Source organism: Mytilus californianus, unplaced genomic scaffold (assembly GCF_021869535.1).
Source record: "Mytilus californianus isolate M0D057914Y unplaced genomic scaffold, xbMytCali1.0.p SCAF_3, whole genome shotgun sequence".
Lineage (NCBI taxonomy): Eukaryota > Metazoa > Mollusca > Bivalvia > Mytilida > Mytilidae > Mytilus > Mytilus californianus.
In genome coordinates, this window is record NW_026262679.1 from 116,009,966 (window position 1) to 116,032,530 (window position 22,565).

Here is a 22,565-nt window from a genome sequence, read left to right on the forward strand (position 1 = left end):
AGAGAAATGACAACTTCACCATCTTCTCTGGCGCAAATTTTTACAACAAATGTCTAATGGCTAAATACACATTTTTGAAGTACACAACAGGTGGGGTGTACAATGAATATAGGGAATGTGTAAATAGCAAAACCAGAAACCAAGAAACCAGAAACCAGAAACAAGAAACAAAATATAAAAAGTATATCATGTGAATATTATTTTTTTTAAATAACTAACTGACATGATATAATTACACATTTATAACTGATAAGGACTGTTCTTTATGCACCTACTGTAGCTGAAAACCTTATCAGATGAACAAAACTTAATCACATACAAAAAAGTGTCAGTTCAGTGTTAGACTGCATACATTAATTATTACTTGTTAATACACAGATTTTTAATTGTGTTGGAAGGTAAACATTGATTATAGATGTTTTAATATTGTTTTACATTCTACCTGTAAACATGTCTTTCAATGTTATTTAATCATTTAAATAAATGGTGGTCAGATGGTCACAAGGAAATAGAATAAAAAACAATCATCAGTTACACTGTTCATAGTTTCTATGTAAAAATGTATAAAATAGAGAAAGATGACACAATCTTCAACTGTTTATAAAATGACTATAATTCAAGCATGTAGATATTGGGCATGTTAGATGCTGGTTTAATTGCTGTTCCCCCTAATATTTTGGTTAATACTGAATGAAGTTAAAAAGTAAAAGGGTGTCATATCAGTATTAAATTTCACAAATATGACAAAAAATATTGAAAAGATGATTCAAATGTCAATGTAACCATTAGGGTTTAGCGAAAAACCGAAAGAAATAAGGGGTGTAAAGAGAATTTTCTGTCCATCGAATAATGAATCTTTCTTCAAAATACACTGTGTGTTAATATGGTAATGGACAAATTCCAGCCTGAGTGATAGTTTAAGCTGGCCAAGTTCGTTGACATAATAATAAACTATGTCAAATGGAGGAACCCTTTACTATAGTAAACACATTATTAAAACATCTATAAACAATGTAAACCTTTCAACACAATTAAAAATCTGTAACAAGTTATGTATATGCAGTCTAACACTGAACTGACACTTTTTTGTAGATAATTAAGTTTTATTACAATTGATAAGTTTTTCTGCTACAGCAGGTGCATAAAGATCAGAGTCCTTATCAGTTATACATGTGAATTTATATCAAGTCAATTATAATTAGTTATTAGGAGCATATTCAATATTAAATATTTTTAATTTCTTGTTTCTTGTTTCTGGTTTCTGGTTTCTGATTTCTGATTTCTGGTTTCTTAGTTTCTGGTTTTGCTATTTACACATTCCCATGAATATACACTGGCAGCACTGAGTTCATAGGTTTATAGTGTTGCTAATGTGGTTAACCTACAAATGCATTCTGTCTTTGTTGAATGGGAAAAGTGGGTTAACGAAATTGAAAACTGTTGATAACGACAACTATTTGAATTCCCTAAATTTTGGTCAACTGGAGAAAACAAACTACAAACTTGATCTGTTAGTTATCATTGAACACATATACACAAAAATATCTCTAAACAGCTGTAGGCATTACAAACCTGTACAGACAAGTGTATTTTCCAAGGGTTTCCAGGGACAGTAATTCTCTCCAAAAGTCGGCCACCAAAAGGAAACTGAAACCCATCTGTAAGTCATCTTCATACACTAATTTATCAAAAGTCAGATCAATATATCTGTAGTCATGTCGATAAAAAAAGTCCAGACAATAGTTTGAGACAGATGGAATTACGTACATAGGTAATACTATATGCCCTTACCACAAAGTTTCAAGGAAGTAAAAATAGTCGCCTAGTGATCTACATACTTCTCTATGTTGTAAAACTAAATCGAATCCTAAGTCTTAGAGATGTGAAGAAAGAAGTAAATTATGACGCAAGTAACCTTGGTTTATAAAGACAGTACTTGTACAAAAGCATCATTATCAGAAAACTGACGTACATATTCGTATTCTTCATCGAGGAAATAAAGGCAACAGTAGTATACCGCTGTTCGAAATTCATAAATCGATTGAGAAAAAAACAAATCCGGGTTACAAACTAAAACTGAGGGAAACACATTAAATATAAGAGGAGAACTACGACACAACAGAAACACAACATTAAAATGTAACACACACAGAAACGAACTATAATATAACAATGGCCATTTTCCTGACTTGGTACAGGACATTTTAAGAAAAAAATGGTGGGTTGAACCTGGTTTTGTGGCTAGCCAAACCTCGCACTTTTATGGCAATGTTAAATATAACACTAAAATGACACCATTACATGACATGAATACAGTACAACATTACGGACAGAGAATTACGCAAATAAACAATACAATATAGTACATTTGGACAACGAAACAACAGAAACACTGAAGTGAACAAACAACAAACGACAATGCAACACACATAGAAACAAATTTTACGATAACAATTGCCATTTTCCTGACTTGGTACAGGACATTTCTAAGAAAAAAATGGTGGGTTGAACCTGGTTGAATATGCGAATTCAAATATATACATAAGAAATTACATGTAGCCCAAATAAGACTTTTTAAGAATGCAAAACAGTGCAAAAAGTTTACTATCGAAATTAAGAAGATGAATTTCACAACCGACATTATTGTGATGTTTGTATGCATTAATAAATCCGATTACATGTTTTCGTATCAACAAAAAGTTAAGAGATTGATGTTTACTTCATCAATCAATACAAGTTGATATATCTAAGAAATGTTTGAGTCATAGAAAAAAAAAAGATCAAGGTTTCGAATATATCCATTATAGAGAGACTATGTTAGAATTAGAAGGCTTTTCAAACAAGTTGGTAAAATGAAAATGTTTCAGTTGGCATTGGTTAGAACCGTGGCGTCTGAAGAACACATAATTGTTTTAAACAATATAAATATAAACTATTTTGCATAATAGAAAACAATGCTAGTTTAATTTTTGGAATCTATAGATAAACGTTTTCACATTCTGGGCGTCTTCAGATAAAATATTGTATTGTCTGTGGTTCTCGCTTTATTACCTCTTTGACAAGAGTTTGATGATATAATTTGAAAATGTAATATAACAATTTATAACAGAAAATGAATCATAAAAGTTGACTGAAAATTCCTTCAAATCTTAACATCAATTTGCAGAAAAGACTCGACCTCTGTGTTTTCATACAAAATGCAATCTAAAAACTCATAAATCAGCTGATTTTAAGATGAAATATTTGTCAAAATGGATTCTAATTAAACTGCAGAGCTAAATGACGTAATTTCACGGACAGCAACCGAGTGATAATTACCGACCATCTCCATACTCAATCATTTTACTACAAAACAGTTTTCGTAATCAAATTTGATTGATACGGAACTATCTACAATCAAGCTTTCATGTAAACAGCAAAATATCCAATATTAATGCCATATTTCACATTAAATTACATTAAATGTATAGTATACTACAAGTCTAGTAGACTGGCATAGTAACCGAATTAAACAACAGTCTGAAAACCTTGAAAAACCGTTATTATTTGTTTCATTATATAATTATGTTTATCAGCTTAATGATAATTGTATTAAAATTCCAGACCTCCTGGATAAACGTTATGATTATACGTAGCAGGCACGAGGAGATAGAAGATTGACCAGGAGGATAAACGTTATGATTATACGAAGCACGAGGAGATAGAAGATTGACCAGGAGGATAAACGTTATGATTATACGAAGCACGAGAATATAGAAGATTGACCAGGAGGATAAACGCTATGATTATACGTAGCAGGCACGATGAGATAGAAGATTGACCATGATCGCATCATCGATCTGTTTTTGTCTGAGATTAAGATATTTCGTCTGACATTTGGCAAGCACTGGACAAACATGTCAAATGAAGCTAAATAAAAACCTTGAAATCATCGATTGATTGCTGATTGTTGAACATCAAATAACAGAGAAAAGAGTTATCAATAAAACACTAACAAATGATATAAAAGTAAAAAAGAGAAATGAAATAAAAGGAAAGAGCCTATGCATTTGTTTTTTTTACGAGGAGAAAATGTGTCCTCCCCTTTTTGCAAAAAGAAAAGTATAACATACTGTTATAACTAATCGCCCAGACTCTTTACTACTAGTTAAAATCAATTCGTCTTACTACATGAGGAGCAGAGGAATCCCTACTATACTTGTAAAAAGAGATTCGAAATATACCAAAGAGATATTCAAACTCATAAGTCTAAAACGAACTGTCAATGCAAAAACAAAAGACAAACAACAGTATACAAAAAACAACAAAGAAAAACTAAAGACTGAGCAACACGAATCCCACCATAGCCGGGGGACATTCATTGTCCACGAATTTCGTACGATATGTTAATATATCATGTCATAATGCATTCAATGACAGTGTTGTCAGAGACATAATGAAATGTGGATTCATTATGCATTCAATGACAGTGTTGTCAGAGACATAATGAAATGTGGATTCATTACGCATTCAATGACAGTGTTGTCAGAGACATAATGAAATGTGGATTCATTACGCATTCAATGACAGTGTTGTCACAGACATAATGAAATGTGGATTCATTACGCATTCAATGACAGTGTTGTCAGAGACATAATGAAATGTGGATTCATTACGCATTCAATGACAGTGTTGTCAGAGACATAATGAAATGTGGATTCATTACGCATTCAATGACAGTGTTGTCAGAGACATAATGACACGTGGATTCATTATGCATTCAACGACAGTGTCCACAGTGTTGTCAGAGACACAATGACACGTGGATTCATTTATGTCCATGAGTCAATTTACCCAACAAAAAATACAGTATTTCAGATTTGATTCTGATTTGAAATAAATAGTGATAGATGGAGGTTAATCATAAAGGTAGTAGAATAATTTCAATGTTACTGATTTAAACATCAAAACCACTTATATATACAAAACAATTCTCACCTCTTCCAAATGCTATTTCTATATCTACGGCTTTTATATCACCAGATACATCTTCTTCGAAGTTGAGAGGAATTACCTCACTCCACATACGGAATGCCATATTAAGACTTGCTCTTTGATCTTCTAAAGGTATTCTTGTGCTGAAACCATTCTCTAATAATCGCCATCGAATATCCGTTTTTGTGAATTTTTGACCGTCTCTAATTTTTTCACCATTCAGTCCCGTTTCATTGATATGAATGTTAACAAATCTTTTGTGTCTCTTTGGTCGCAGCCATATTGGATCTTCATTTTTAATTTTTTGAATATGATTTAAAAGGAATTTAGTTCTTCTTTTACCAGATATCTTGACACTATTATCAGTTAATTGAGGAAATAATAATTTATATAATACTGTATTTTTGGCTGTTCTTTTCCACCGTTTTTTACTTGGAGGAGGATTAATAACTTCAATTGGAACCATATCAGTAATATCTACTGGTTCAATGTCAGGGTTGTCGGCACTATCCGAGTTCCCGCACCTTGAAGTGCTCATGAACTTTCTTGTTTCTTCATCTACTACACCTGTTTCAGGTAATTTATATTTCTTTTGATATTCTTTGATTGCAGTTTTAATTTCGTCCTCACTACAACTTCTCCCATTTCCCTCAAAAACATTAAAACTATTGTGTGTCGGTGTATCCACCGACCGCCGTTTGCGTCGACCTACTTTGCACCGCAGGTATCCATATTTTTCAAGCTGCATCTGTAATATAGATATAGAAAATTCTTATACTGCATAAGAAGCAATCATAAACAAAACAAAGAACACATGTTATATATGTTTTTGTCTGTGGTATGCACTCTGGTAAAGCTAGCGATGAATTTTAGATTTGTTTAGCAGACGTACTACCATTTAACAGGTTGCGTAATACGTACTTATTCAATTGTAAACAGTTTGATAAAATGAACACCGTACTGTAGATATTCTGCGTATAAAATGAACACTATCAAATGAGGGGAGGTAGATAAATAGATCTTGATTTGTTTATGACTTCAGAGGGGAACAGGTATGAAAAGATCAACCAAGAATAAGATTTATAGCTTGATTGATGACTGATTAAAATCCAACGGCAAATATTACATGCACATTCCAAAACAATCATAGTCTATAATATTATAATGACAGTCAAGGCAGTATACGTTATAAGACATTGGTATGCGGTTTCTTGTTCTTTTAGGATAAAACCTGATGCAACTATAATGGGCAATTTTTTTTAGCTCGCTTCTAGAAAAACATATACGTGAAACACTGTATAAATAAGATTTAAAACGTCTTGAGTATATTTAGTGGTTACTGTAAATGTATGAAACGATGGGTATGCATGCATGCATTTTTAACTTCCCGTAAAACATGTTTCAGATTTAGTAGTCAAATTGCTGATTCCCCGTATCAGATTTGTATAAAAGGAAATGTTAGGTATGCGCCAAAAAGACGGCAAGACAGCGACAAAAATAACCGACAGAAATGTTTTAGGTTCGAATAAATGGGAAAGATTGTAAGTTTGAGGCAGTATGCGAATTTCAATAAATGTGTAAATCTAGTAAAGGGGCGTCGTGGCGGACATTTACAATTTCAATGAATTTTTAAAAATAATATATAGAGTCGAACATTTATAAACCCGTTAAAAGTACGTCAGTCTGAAATGAGAACTCGATATATACACTGATATGCCATAAACTCAGCTCAATAATTACAGGCATAACGTAAAAAAGTCCACACAACGTCTTGATTTCGGAATAACTGAAAGTCGATATGATAGTTATATGGTCAGTTTGATGGTCTTCGCGAATTTTAGAATAAGAAACACTTTCTTTAAATCCACAACAGCATGTGTCTGTGCATCAAAATTCACGCATTTTCCTCTGTTTAATAAGTGTAGCTATCAATGTTACTGTATATTTACTAGTAGCACATCTAGTTTAATGAAGTAGAGAAGGAACCTTTCATGTACTGTTTCTCAACAAAGGAATGATAAGAATTACATTAGTGCTAAATTGTTTAACGGTAAACCACATGTGCAGTGGTCAAATATATAGGTAAAATCAACAAAACTAACAGTACCGTTGAACATGAAAACATGTAGAATATCAGAAATACGTGATGAAAAACAAATGCCTCAGACAACATCTATCAAACTATAGATATAGGTGTTAGATTGATGACTAGGAAATGCATAGATTGTAATGAAGCGATAAGAAAACGTCGAAAAATATAATTAAAACAATGGGCGGGTCAAGCTTAAAGTCTGCATCCATTGATGTATACGGGGTCATCTGCAAAGGATCTCGCGGGAAAAGTATTAATCAAACACGACTTCGATCATCATCAAATATAATTACTATTTATTCTCCAGTACGTGACCTTTGGAATGCATGTTCCTTCTCGTTTTAAGTTTCTGCCTAGTTTATATACGACTTTTTGACTGTTTTTTTTCTACATGAAGTTGATGATGCCAAAGAATAACCATCACATCGAAGCTTCTGGCATCTTATCATTTTTACCAATATATCATAGGATTGTGAAAAATGATCTTGTCAGACTACAGGTGGGTATAAAGTTATATAGCTGGTTATATATGTGATTTTGTAGACTAAGATAATGTGTATATTATATCAGCATTTAAGTTATGTTGCAAAACATATTCTTTGGTTGAGTTAAATTTCAAAATATTGGTTCCAAAGAATGCAATTGTTGTTGGTCTAATAAAAATTTCTCTTTGAAGTAGAAGACAAGTGTTATATCTAACGGGTGTCATTGGTGTCATTTTACTTTCAAATTTGCAAAAGTATCACCTCCTCCAAAATATTTAAATATATGATATACTTATATAATATGATTGTTGGTTAACTCTGAATATAATCGATTCTCAGAAATACGGATTTTAATATGATAGAGATCCGTATTCCTGTGACTATGCAGCAAAAAAGTTATATAAAAAGAAAATCCCTTCGAATGTTTGATGCAGTACTATTGTTGCAATCGCTACATGTACGACATAAAATTTGTAATAATATACTTAATAGTAACAATGTTCTTGGCCTACTTACTTGTCCTATATTCACTTATATATTTTGTACCGAATAAACAAATTAAAGCGACCGTTATAAGACCTACATTAACACACAACAGATAGTCTACTATTTCAGTAGGACGTTATCATGTATTGAAAAATATATGAAATACTTGTATTTTGTTTGTTCACATAACTATTTCTAACATGTGAACGTGGAAGAACATACAGAAATCCTAAATATAGTGTCAATAAAGTAAAAGTTCTTAATCTCATTTTTTATAATGAGGGAACATTTTGCCTTGAAGTTTGTCAACTTTCATCTGTTTTTCTTTCTTATCCTGAACAAAATATTTTTATAATTTTTAAAACATTTTAGTATTTTGCCATCTTTTTAGATGTAAATCATAATTCTTATGACGAAGATCTTATCTGCTAAGTTTTCCTTTTTTATATTGATATATTTCGTTTTCTCATATATCATATATAACAATGCATATCCTATAAATATATACAAGAAATTGAGAGTTACATCTTTGAAAGTAATATAAACGGAATCTTTGGTGGTCTAGAGTGAATATGAAGGTGTACTTATTAAGACCAGCCATCGCAGTGGTTCACTTATGTAATGCATTAAACTGTGTAACACTACACTCAATGTACATTAATGAAAGATATTAAACTTTATAATTATTTCAAGAATACAAGCAGATCATTTAAATGTTCACTTGAATGAGGGATATTAAGGAGTTTATGGGATACGATTTAGTAAAACGGATTAAATGTTTCCTTCTGCTGTGTTTTTGATTACATGCTGTGCTTTCATTTAAAGGTGTACTCGCCTCGCTTGCTATCGAAGGGAACGTCAGTATATGCAATGCTTTGATACCCTTCATTCACTCTTACCCAGCTGATTCAAACTGTCGTTCATAACAAATATAATATGAAAATCACCATAAAAATATTAAATTGTCTCTTTAGGTAGATGAACATTTTCTATTAATTTTTGCACGTGTTCATTCAATAATATTCCATAACTTTACATCTGAGAATACTCCCCGTCAATCACATATTATTATAAGGAAAAAGATCAAAGATAAAGATTTAAAAATTAATCCAAAACTGAATCTTAAAGTTTCATTATGTGCAAGGGTCTACCTGGTTTAAAGAAACATGGGATTTTAAATGAAAATAAAAAGAAGAAAACGAAAAAAGTGCACTATGATGAATTGTATAAAGATTAACAATAAAAAGAACTTACAATTTTATCAAGATTAATTTTCGAATAGATTAGTATTAAATGAAAGTTCTAAACTACACAAGGAGGCTTACAAGGGTCTATGTCAAACAATAGATAAAAATATTAAGAGACGACTTAAAGCAATGAATATTCATGAATACGGCAATACACGATCGTTTAGCTTAATTGTTATGTGCAGATGTCCCAGGGAAACATTTTATTTAATAATGTTGTACGTCCAGCTACCAGTATTACAAGCGCACGAGGGGAACATGAAATGGATGTCAACGGACGAGGTACAGCAGCGTTATTTAACAAACTTATAGGTCTAGGGCGGTTCCTTCAAAATCAGTTTTTATTGTTTGCTACGATGAATACACATAAATTACAGTGTGAAGAGTAGCAATAAAAGCCTATATCTTTCCCACGCCTTTATTATTATAACCATCCACTGCCTAAAACTACCTTACTATGAATCATTTATCTATATTTGATGCAAATGTATATTTATATACATGCTTTATTTGGGCTTCTAGTACAATGTATATATAATTTTTTACACAGACATGCATTACATGCTGTTGTTCAGTTTGAACATAGACATTGTACAGCTAGTGAAATGTTTTAATCCATTCAAAACTATGTCAGTTAAATCGAACGTTTTAAATGAGTACATCTACATAATGTCCTTAAGTTTATTGAGAAATAAATCAAAACTTTTAACAAAAGATCTTCATAAAAACGTCCTCAATAATCTGAAGACATGCTTAAATAAACAGTTGAACAGATAACGTTTTATAAACTGATACTGTTTAAGATCAGACACAAGTATTTATTTGTGAAAATCAAATATGCTTCACTCCTACCACTTATTTAAAACGGGCCACTTAATTCTTGAAGACTGTGAAGTGAAGTTTAAATAACGGTCAATATGTTGGACTATCGCTAATCATACTGGAAAATGAAACGTGGCCAACTTATGTGATGACATTCTTTAAGTCCATGTCACCGTCTGTTCGATGGTATGGGATGACAGAGTAAACAAAATATACAACAGGTGAATTTCTATTCCTGTTCTTCATCTTTAATGTTTCTTTAAGATTTTAAAGACTAATAAAACGCTTTAATAACATCCATATGAAGTTAAATGTCGACATCAAACTCTAGGTGATTTCATCGGTTTCTGCTGTAATGGCGGTATGATGGGTCCATTTTACATTAGTGGATAAAAATGATGATTAGACTTTAAATTCGAAGACATTTTTTTAAACGCAGAAGTTTCTGTATTCGTTATTTTGAATAACTGGAGATCTGGGGTGCCAAAAAGAGACAGCAACCCAATGACAAAATAAAACCACCACAACAACAAACACAATGTAGTGTTAACCCTTTCAACAAAATCTATGATTGCGCTACATATCCCAGACGTGTTTTCACTGGTATGACTTTATGTTTGGATTAAAAAATCATCTTTGACTCCATCTTGTTTTTATAGATAGCAATCTTACCATTAAGTTCACATACAATTATCATAGTGTGATAATTGAACGTGTTTAATTACAAACAGATTTAGGAATTAATCTTAGACTAATAAATTCATTACTTATCGGGGTTTAACTCTGTGTTAATGCCAACTCATGTCTACGCGATTAAACAGTCTAAATTTAACATTACATTTAGATACCGTCATGATACAAAGTATATTGAGAACAATAAAAACAATTTTGTACAATTGTTATTGTTATTTTTGTTACACGGCATGTATTTCTCAATGGTAGATGTACGTAGAACAAGGAACACGAATTAAGAAAGTTTCCTGTTAATGTTAGGGTGGTGGGTCGGAAAACACGAATCTTGAATAATGATTTACATGTAAACTGAATGTCTAATATGACCTATCTAGTAAAAAGGTTGTTTTAGTCAAGTTTTGTTTATGAAAATATGTATAGACGGTACTTGAAGTAAAGTAAAAAGACAGGTATTGTGATTTTTTCAAACAAAATTCCGATAAAGCAACTATGTTAATTATAATCAACAGTAATATCAATTAGTAAAAAAAGCAAAATACATAAGAAAAAAAAAATCCAATGACATTGAGTGTAAAACAACAATTCAATACACCAGAGTAACACACTGATTGTGTGGGACAAGACATAGAATAACTATAGAATTAACTGATTACATAAGACAAATATATGAACATCTTACCTCTGCTTGTACTTCATCTTGAACTTCATTTTTATTTTCATTGGCTTGTTTCAGATAATAGTTTTGGTCTCTATGGTCCCTGTATTGGAAAAACTTTTCAGACGTGACAGGTCGGACTATCCATATAATTTGCACAACAACGATAGTTTGATGGAATAGTACAGACCATTTAGCCATGGTAGGACATCCAAACTCTGCTTAAATTTTACAGCCACAAGGAATAAATATCCTTCCTATCACATGATTAGAAGTCAAAATTTATTTCGTTTTGTATAAATTATGTTCCGTAATTTGCATTGGATAACTTACGTCGCTTCCGTATCCCCAGCAGGTGTCAACGTCTCCAATCAGTAGCGTGGTTAACTACGTAGGTTTAGATACACGTGTAGCTAACGGAATTATTTATCCAGATATTGCCCTGTTCCTGTAAGAAGAACAAAGCCTGTTAGTAAGTCAGGAAATACAGAACATGTATAGGGTCGCTGATGATGCTTGTAGTTCATTAGAATTGATTGTTCTTTGTGGTACATAATCACATGGAAACCGTGCAAATAAAAGTAAAACATTATTCCTAGAAATCATAATGTCGCACAGAATAATCTTCCAAATATCCCAATCTCAGAGAGAATGGAAACACGTGTTCAAATACATAGAGATAATGCTTTCGCTAACAACCTCGCGAAGCATCCTTGCTCGTTATGGGTCAAATAATTATATATCTCTCTTGTATTATGTTATACAGCGGCTAAGATACTGTTGTCGATCGACAAATATTACTCATAGCAAATAGGTGGGATCAATTATGACTGACAGCTCACTTTGGCGAATGTCCATTTTGATCATCAGAATTGCTCCGTTTTCTTTATTGAAAGAAAATAAGATTTTTTTAGGACCACACACTGATTGTTAAACATTTTACCTAAATGTAATCTCTTAGACTATCTCCAATTGCAAAATTACAGTAATTTAGTGAACACTATACTCTGTTAAATGATCTATATATACTACATACACGGTTTGATACATACGATGTACTTGTACTATCAAAGGCGATGGTTTAACAGGTAAAAATATGCTTCTTCATACCTTTAATTCATACTAATTACACGACGGGAACAATTGGTTGGTGTCATATTTTATAGAATATTCACGATTACAAAAAGACTTACAACAGTAACAATGTTATGTAATAATGCGATATACCAAAATGATTTTTATTTGATTTTTTCGGTAGTTAGATGAGTAAGTTAGTGGATATTGGTCTTATGTGGTCACATCACGAGAGAGACCTGGGTGTTTGGAAACAGATGTTGTATAGTCTCTCCGAAGGCGACAGGGGAAACATTACCGTGTGAAGAAACCTTTTACATTTGAACATCGAAAAATAAAATAGAATTAAAAGTTCAAATTATACTATTAAATTATTAAATCTTGAACATGATAGAGCCCTTTTCCATTATGTAACTGAATTCTGCATGTTGCAGCGATTAAACTATTTACTTTTAAGTTGTGGGTATCATCATGCAACTATTTGTACGGTTACACTGGTCTGGAGACAAAATGCACGTAATCTAGAATAGTCAACTGATTAAAAATATATTCATGTTAATAGAATAATGTAAAGTATTGTAGAGCTTGATATACCTTATTGACATTTCCTCCGTTTATGACGTAGATATTTCCTCTGCGCTTTTAGTTGGACAATTGTCATACTGGTCATTATACCGGACAATTGTCTCACTGGTCATTATTACGCAACTACTGATATTTTATTTCAAATTTAAACGAAATCTTAATTATTCAAACATATATATCTTCTATCAATGGATTAATGTGGAATAAAGGAACACATATATATGTATATCTAAATACAATTTCAGCGACGTTTTATAGTTTGTTAAAATCTGAGGTTAAAATAAAAACCCGCAGAATCATATTATTATACTTTCCATTGCGAAGCCATGATAACGCAAGTCATTTTTCGATTTTTGATTAGAGTTTGCGATCGTAACAAGTCCATAGAATATTTTCTTGTGTTTCTACTTTTTGCTTTTTAGTCTACACGATGTTCAAATCTCATGAATCCATTTCGAAGATACAAATCAAGGTAAAACACAAAATCTGAGGGAATTGCATGTATTTCAAAAGTGGCGAGACCAGTTGGGTCGACAAGGTAAGAACAAGACTATTATGATGCTGCGCCAATCGTTTATTTAATCCATTTAACATCTTTTACGATATTATATGCTTCAGTAAGAAAATGGACTGAAGTTTTTAATTTCGATGATAAATTACTGTTGTTAAACGCCCAACATCAGCTACCCTTGGCTATTTCATGACAGTCAATTAGTATTAATGAAGGAAGCTGGAGTACCGGACACAAACACCGACCATTTACAGGGAAACTGGCAACCATATATAGTCAATTAAGGTCAGAGACGAACGCACCTGCCACAAGTAGGGTTTGAACCCACAACTTCAGTGTTGACAGGCTATAGTGATCACTGCAGATGAATTACTTAGACCAGTAGGCCACCGAGAACCAGCATTTAATTTGCATAATATGCATTCATCATGATTTTCGTGCGCACGGCACTCGTTATAAGAGATTGCAATAGTAACATATGATCGCCCAATGATTTATATCGTCTGAAAGTAGGAAAAAGAATGTTTGGATATATGTTTTAATATCAAAAGAATTATCAATGTTCGGAATCTCTCGGCATTAAAAGGTCGACAAGTCTACAAAATATTAAATTTATGAATTTAATATAAAGAAAACTTTTTATCATTTAAACTGTCTAGCTAAATACACATTTAAATAAAAGACTACACAGATATCAATTTACGTCTTAACATTAAGATATCAGCCAGAATTTATATTGACTGAAAACAAATACAAAATATTCAACCATCTCTTTACAAAACAGTACATGTTCTGTGATATTAACATAAGAGCAAAACTATTTCAAATGGAACAGTAGCTAGTTTGTTTACTGTAATAAAATCATATTAAATATAAGAGACACAATCCGTAGACTGTCCCTCGTGATACAACCGACATACTTCTACCGAATATCGTGTACTTTTATCTATGAATTTTAAATTAGTACTGCTCTTTATTTTTGTCACATTTTGATCAAATCATTTTTTGACCAATTTTATTGACTGCAAAAGAAGGGGTCTGGTGTTTAGATTCAAGACGAAAAATCTCTACATGCTTGGCAAAACCCAAAGAAAAAGATTAGCGCTTTTATTGAACATTTTCAACTAAAAAAAGTGGGCCGTTAACAGAAAGCCCTCTCCTCCCCAAAAACAAAAAACAAAACATACAAACCCACACTTCATTGCAATTTGAAGATTAAATGACAGATATAATTATTTCTCCGTATAGTATAGTGGACCCGATGGGACGTGATTTTCAAGAAACATGTAGGTTTTTACTGAGCACGTATTGAATTTGATTTGGAAACAATCGATGATTTCTTCAATTCAATTTAGCTATGTTGTGTGTATATATGTATATGTATATATAAGTCCATTTCTGCAAAGACACATTTATCACCCTGTTTCTCTCTTTGGAGTGGGAAAGAGTGAGGGTGAAAATGTGGAGGGGGAAGCGTGGGTTTGTGGGGGGGGGGACTTGGTGTGAATGATTAACATTATGAATGCAGTGTCTGAGAAACCAGGTATGCATACGATGGAATTAAACAGTGAACAGTGCCATGCCTTCACTATTGAGACGTAGTCACCTTTCCATTACTCCACTTGTGTTCCTGTATTTTGACGAATGCCTTGTCTTTTTGAAGTTAATTGTTTGTTATCTACTAACTTCTCACACATACTCATACCATAATTTTATCAACATATCATGCACTTTAACGGTTTAGAGATTCCTGTTTTGTTAAATTGACCTTATTTGACAGATTGTATCGTAATAGCGGTTACGATAACCCCATTAATATATTATTTCCGCACAATTACATCTAGAGTATTTACAACAATTGAAAAACAGATCATGATAAATTGTAAAAACTAAGACGAAGGTAGTGTATACGTTGTACAGGTGTGATGAAATATTTGGTATTGGTTTGTATTTTGAATATAATTACCAAAAAATAGGACCATGATATATCACAAAACTTGATCACAAATTTCAATGAAGTGATTATAACAGTTATTGTTAAGACTTGTGGAAAGTTGAGATCCAAGATGTATTATAGTAATGGTGATTGGACTGAATGTAGCATACACATATAGATAAGATTGAAACAAATTTGAGCAGTTAAACTGCAGAAGCGATTGTCTGACAGTCTAGCGGTCCTTATACAATTTTACGTGGCCAAGTGATGTATTGGAACAGATAAAGAAACGAGATAGTCTGTCCATCAATTAATCTTGAAACTTGATCAGTAGTTAACGACAATGCTTTAAGAAAAAAAGAAAACTACTGAAAATCTGTAATACTTCTAAAAAGTGCCCAAATGTAGTTTAAACTAGTCAACTATACGTGACATGCCATCTTTAAAATTTACCAATGGACAATATAGTAAGGAAAACATTAAACCGTCTTATTTTAGAAAACAACCCCCAGGGCAAGTTACCAAAAAGTAATTCAATGATTATTGGTTACAACAAGAGAAATGTATTCAGTAAGACCATGAAGTTCGCCCTAAATCTAATAGTATAACTAAACTCCATGCAATTCTTTATGAAAACATTTGCTGTTAAAACAAATGTGATTACATCATAAAGCAAGACTATAAGGTCGAAAATAGGATTTTTTTGCACGAATGACTTAAAATTGCTGAACTGCAGAAACATTCCGTCATATTTTTGCAACAATTTTCTATAACGCATTGTAGCAATATTTAGCTTAGACTTATTTATATGTTAAACTGTTAACGTGTTCTTGATAATCTTGCAAAATTCCAATACAATGTGTGAAGGCACAAACAATGATTGTGTGAGTGTGCTCGCCAGGATGCAAAAGTCAACTCGACTTAAACCGGCCGTAGCTTTTAAATTTAAACAAGTGCTTTCAATATTTATTTAAATATTTTCGAAATGGTCTCCTTTACGGGATGCCGTTTTATATCAATGCTGTTCTATGCATTTTTTAAAGTGTGAACAAACAATTTTTTCAGAGTGAATTTATAAATTTCTGCTCATAAGATATTTCAGAAGATAGACAGTGTATCGAAGTAATATTCAATGAAGGGACTTGGTGCATTTTTCCTTTAAAAATCGTGAAAAAATAATGCTTCAAACTTAAAAAAGCTCATATTTTTACTATTTTACTGTAGATATAAATTATAAAATGATGAATAGATCATAAAAGAACGGCTGATATTTAATGTGGTAGACCACATTTATCAGGTTGTATAAACTTAAATAAGAGTAATTTAACGGCATCAAAATAAGGGCTTGCAGTCATAAAACTTTCGAGTACGATTATAAAACTCTTAATCAATTAATCAAACATACTGGGTTTGGTGTTTCGAGCACAAATTTTGTACTCCGAAAGTTTGATTACTGAAACAATAGGTTACATAAAACAGTATGATACTCACAAATATATGGCTTCCAATGAAACAAGAAGCAGCGAAGGGATATATTACTTCCAATGTAAAGTTAGAAAGAGTATAACTGTAACATTTCGTCATTTGTCTGACATGTCCAATATATTACACGACTATCACCATGCAATTTATTTAAATAATGACTTTGAATAATATTCATTTTGATTTGCTTTAATTAAGAGATAATTTTTCCTTTTGTCAGATTAATGTAAAAATGACTTACAGGCATTAGACTGAAGTACAGTTATTTTTGATAATCATGGATCACAAATTAATTTCTACTTTACTTTCTTAAAACTACTTCAGCGTTTGCTTTCACAACTTTTGAAACCCTGATATCTGTGTAACAATATAATATTCGTACCGTTTGATAAGCATTGTAAATTGTCTCTACAAGGAGCGTATTACTACAAGTCAAATACTATTTAAAGCTACCTGACAACCAAAGAATGTTTTTAACTATACTTTTAAAGTCATTTACTGTTGATTTAACTATCTTGAAGTCTTTATTAGAGGTTAAGGAGTCAATTAATGATTTGTTCAAATGAATTCAACTCGATACATGGCATTTATGTTTGCGGTTTTAATCGCATTATTCGATTAACTGGAAAGGGTATGCATACAAAGAATTGCAAAAATGTTACTCAACTTAACAGATATATAAACTCATCATAGATACCAATATAACAGGGAAAGAGAGATGATGGTATTATGAGATAGAGAGAAGAGAGAGAGATTATTAGAGTAGATAGAGAGCAAGATTATTATAGGAGAGAGATAGAGAGAGAAAGAGAGAATAAGAGTGTAGAGAGATATTTCTAGATAAGTGAGAGATATTTTTAAGACGGTAGAGAAAGAGAGGAGAGTTGGGCAATCACAGGTAGTTATACCAACATGAAATAAATTATATACCAATAAACAGCTGTAGTATTTAACTTTTTAATAACCATAGCGGCGATAAAACAATTGATCGAATCTTTAATATACTTTTCATTAATTTCTTAAGTTTGAATAATATTACCTTTATAGAAATTTAGTATCCTGAAAGTTACATTTGTCCCCGATAGAAATACTTTACGTAATTCCACTGGAAAATGTGCTAAAATGCCATCATGCATTTACGTAACCAAAAATTGTAATAATTAATATCAAAACATTCAGTCTTGGAATATTTCTGGAATTGGTGGTCAGATGGCAAGGATTATTTCTCATGGAAACAGTTAAACATCAACGTGGACTCTAGCCATTTATATGTTCACTTATTTTATTAATTATACAAACAATAAACAACTTGAAAGGTGTGTCCAGGAACGATTTTGTTTATCAAGCTGTGTGTACAAAACAATAAAAGGGGTCCAAGGTGTGAGTTAAGAATGAGTATTTATCAGTATGCCCCTCACCTGATGACGTAGAGTCGGTGTTCAATGATAAGACGATTTATTATATTTGCTCTTTACCTAAAATAGATTTATATTTCATTAGGAAATCGGACCAAACTGTCTGAAAGAATCAACTATTTACATATTAGGCGTGGAGAAGTGTTTATTTAAAGGCAAAATATTGAAAAAGATATCACTTAAAGTAGGAAATCTAAACTGTTTAAAGTACAGTTGTAACAGTTTAGGTATTATGTAAAACGGTTGAAGACAAGACTTATAGGTAACAATGATAAAAAGCACAGCAAGATCATTGTCCACATATATTTCAGCACATGTAGAAACAACAAACAGCCTGTCATTAGACAACTGATAGAAATTCAAAAACTTAGATAAAAAGAAACAAGAAATAAAAAAAAAAAATAACATTTGTAACTTTTTCAAATCAATTTACATAGAAGAAAATGGAGAGAGAGAGTAAGAGAGAGAGAGATCCAAGTCTGATGCACCATTAGTTCATGCTACATTCACTATAACAAAGATCCATAGAGGTTGGCATATGTTTCAATGGCAAATATTTCGTCTTTAGGACAAGAAAAAATTAAGCATTAATCCAATAGGTAGGCTCTGCTAAATTGGTCGATCGTTTTTTTTACTACTATTGGAAAATGAAGGCATGTTGGATAGGGACATACAATTTGTTTTGCTAAGAGTCATCTTCGGAGCCCCCCCCCCCCCCCCCCCTTTTTCCAAGAGGTTTTGCAAGGGTTCTTTAGCCTGCAGAGTAGTGGCAATCACCTTACGCGAGGAATCGGATTTAACGCCTCCATCGTAACTGGACATTACTGTGTATTTATACTTCTCTATTTTTTTCACTACATAGTTTTCGAATTTCCTAACCGATTGTGAAAATTTTTTCTCCTCACTAGTGAAATAACTGTTCTCGGCATATGATTGGTCAAAATTTAATTATGACGTCAAATTTTCTTGGTTTCTTCTGGATTTTCTATTTTGACGTCATGAAAAAGGCGACCATGCCTGATGACGTCACATATAAAGAACACAACTTTCTGCAAATCTTTGAAAAGGAAGGATAAACATCATTAGAGAAACACATTCCACCACTATAACTCGTGTATTACGATATTTCTCCACTCTCAACAGTTAAATTTTAAATATTTTAAAAGCTCGGCAAGCCTCGCGCTTTAAATATTAAAATTTAACTGTCTCGAGTGGAGAAATATCGTAACACACTTGTTGCAGTGGTGAAATCTATATGTCCCGAACAACGAAACGGCGCTTCTATTAAGCATAGGTTTTCCTGACATTGAACGAGGCTAAAGATGACCATATTTGTACACACGATTTGAAACAAATACAAACGTACAAATAGGAAATAAGTTATTTTACAGTTCCAGTCAAAAATAAGGGCTAGAATGTTTGGGCATTTGTCTTAGTCAGTAAAAAAGTGCCTCCGATTTATATTTATTATTAATTCAACAATCTCGTCAATTTTCTAAACATGCATGAAATATTAACTTCGGATTACAGCCCTTAACATGCATGACATATTGTCCGTTGGTTCCCGTCCTGAACATGCATCTAATACTTGTCATGACACTGGGTCGAACGGGACGAGTAGCGGGGAATTTAGACTGTCATTGGGTAAAAACAATGCATGATGGATAAGGACAGAAATGATGCCTCGCATTGATCCCACAAATCTTTGTTTGTTACAAGGGTTCTTTAACAACGGAAAGCGTTACATCCTCCGTACATGAGGCATTTGATTTAAAGTCCCCATTAAGACCGGGCGTGACTGCGTATTTATACATCCTGTGCAAAACGGAAGTCCCTCTTCATTTTGCCGGATTGGAGAAGTCCAGGTGACTTTATTTCTACATCTCAGTCAACCCTTGGGAAAAAATCATAAAACTGTATAAAATGAAGTAAAAAATAAATAAATAAAGGTGATATAAATAATACAATAAGTTAGTAAAAAAAGAAGTGGAAATATGACTGAGATTTTACAGAATTTAGCGAAAGGAAGAATGTATAAGAAGACGAATATATCTGTTGTGTGTACTTTTACATTGAATAATCACATAGCAATTTATGTATATACTGCCTGCAATAATGCAGTAAATCCTCCTACATGTATAAATATGAAAACACATCAATTTCCTGAACAAGATTTCTCATCGAACGAAAACACTGAGTGATGTGTGTGGTAAAAAGTCCTAATTTACGTCATCCTGTGGAATAATGTTTCATTATTTGAAATTTTTCAGATTTATTTTCATCGGTATTTAAATTATGAATGGAAAAAGAATATAAGTACTCGGTGACCAAGAGAAGTGGTGTTAATATTAAATCGTTTAATGGGCATTTAAAAAAAAAAAACATATTGTCTGATTTTTTTTATATATGCTATCCTGCATAGATTTTGTGCATTACAACAATAAAAAAATAACCCTGTCTCGGTTTCAATTTCAGAGGACAGGTATTGTTATGTTTTAATTAATAGAGTATAGAATTTATCCACATAGTCTGTCTGCAGGGAAAACTGACCGATTTTCAGTAAAATGTCAACACGATAGACATAGGATCTTTTTTTGTATGAACTGAACTTGAATTCACGTTCTTGTTGACAAGTTGTAACTTATACTTTTGTTTTTTTTCTTGTACTTTTCAATCTAAATTATAAAGTCATTTAAATTGCATCTGTTGTTTTTTACTCTACAAGTTTCTTTGACTTTTTTCACTGTCACCTTGCAGCGATAAATTTTTATTCAAATAAAGTGATCTTTTAATTCATGTCCCTGTATTAAAAATAGGAAATAACAAAGACATTCAACACCCCATCCAATGGCAAATATTACAGGTATACAATTTGGACAAGTCGAAGTCTTTGTAGATATGCTTGAATTTAAAAAAAAAAGTCGGTTTTAATACCATTTCATATCAAACATTAGAAAAAAAATCTTTTCAATAATTTGGACGAGAATATTTATTTATTTCGTCTGTTTAAATTACAAATGTACTATAACAATTTCATACACCCTTTAGAAAACCCGCTGTAAAAAATGTATTGCGTGTTTGATTGGACAATTATTTCTTTACGTGGATCTTGATTTGACAAGATATAGGGGGGTCTGATTACGTACACGGATCTTCTATCACTAAAAAAGAATAAGTACTGTCACTGCAAACCATTATCAATATCAATAGAAAAAAAAATAACTCTCTATAAATTTTAGGCATCAGAAGCGCTTTTCTGAGTTTACCTTCATCAGGAACGCTCAAAGACAAACATTTGAAAGCCAAGGATGTATAAATACCGAGACACGTAAACAGCAGTATGACTTAAAGGGACATAAAAATTATAGCCAACTCAATCTAAGGTCAATGTTGCCTGTGGGAGTTGGAACCTTATAGTTTCTTAATAATTTCTCAATATATAAAAAAAAACTTTATAGAACTTTACAACAAGTTAGTACTGGCGCGTTTATATCTCATGGAGCTCTGGATTCTGAATATCGAGCGCTTCTCGGAAGGTATCTAATCCCACTAGTAGACATGATAAACAGTTTCATTATTTAATATTTTGCTGCTAATTGGACAACATGCGGAGGAAACTATTTATTATACCAGGTATAATGCGCTCATCAGACAAAATATTGTAATTCACGACATTCTACATAGCTGAAAGTTTGATAACCTCAACTTTACGGTTGTTAATGTAGTCAAAATATTAAGATAGACTGCGCAAAAAATATATTCTCCTCGAAAATCAAAATACATTTATTGGCAGATAAACAAAATCATTTAGAAAAAGTTAATCCCCGAACAAATTATTGGTTTTTAAAAGTCCGTGTACAATAAGTATTAATGATAAAAGTAGAACAGGATGAATAATGTTACCCAACACGAGACTGGTACGAAAAACATTAAAAAAATATAAAAAAGTAAAAAATTCAATAATTCAATAAAAATAAGAATTAATGTAAGTTACACTTCTAAAATCATCTTTATTCGACAAAATTAAAAATAAAACTGAACAATACTTGAATTATACTGGAATGAATTTCAAGAATTTCGGGTTTTTTTATTCATTCATCGTGTATTT

The 22,565-nt window shown here is 32.1% G+C and overlaps 1 protein-coding gene across 2 annotated transcripts in view; it reads right to left on the minus strand.

Moving 5' to 3' along the window:
- Nucleotides 1-22,565, minus strand: part of LOC127735906 (matrix metallopeptidase-21-like) — a 48,409-nt gene that overhangs the window by 15,170 nt on the left and 10,674 nt on the right. The window contains exons 2-3 of one of the 2 annotated variants that reach the window (XM_052246339.1): nt 11,479-11,902; nt 4,978-5,722 (exon numbers count right to left, since the gene is read on the minus strand). In XM_052246339.1, the coding sequence (XP_052102299.1) occupies nt 4,978-5,722; nt 11,479-11,655 (922 nt within the window). In that variant the 5' untranslated portion in view covers nt 11,656-11,902. Of the gene's footprint in view, nt 1-4,977; nt 5,723-11,478; nt 12,505-22,565 lie in introns of those variants that run through there. The other variant, XM_052246338.1, reaches the window with a different exon arrangement.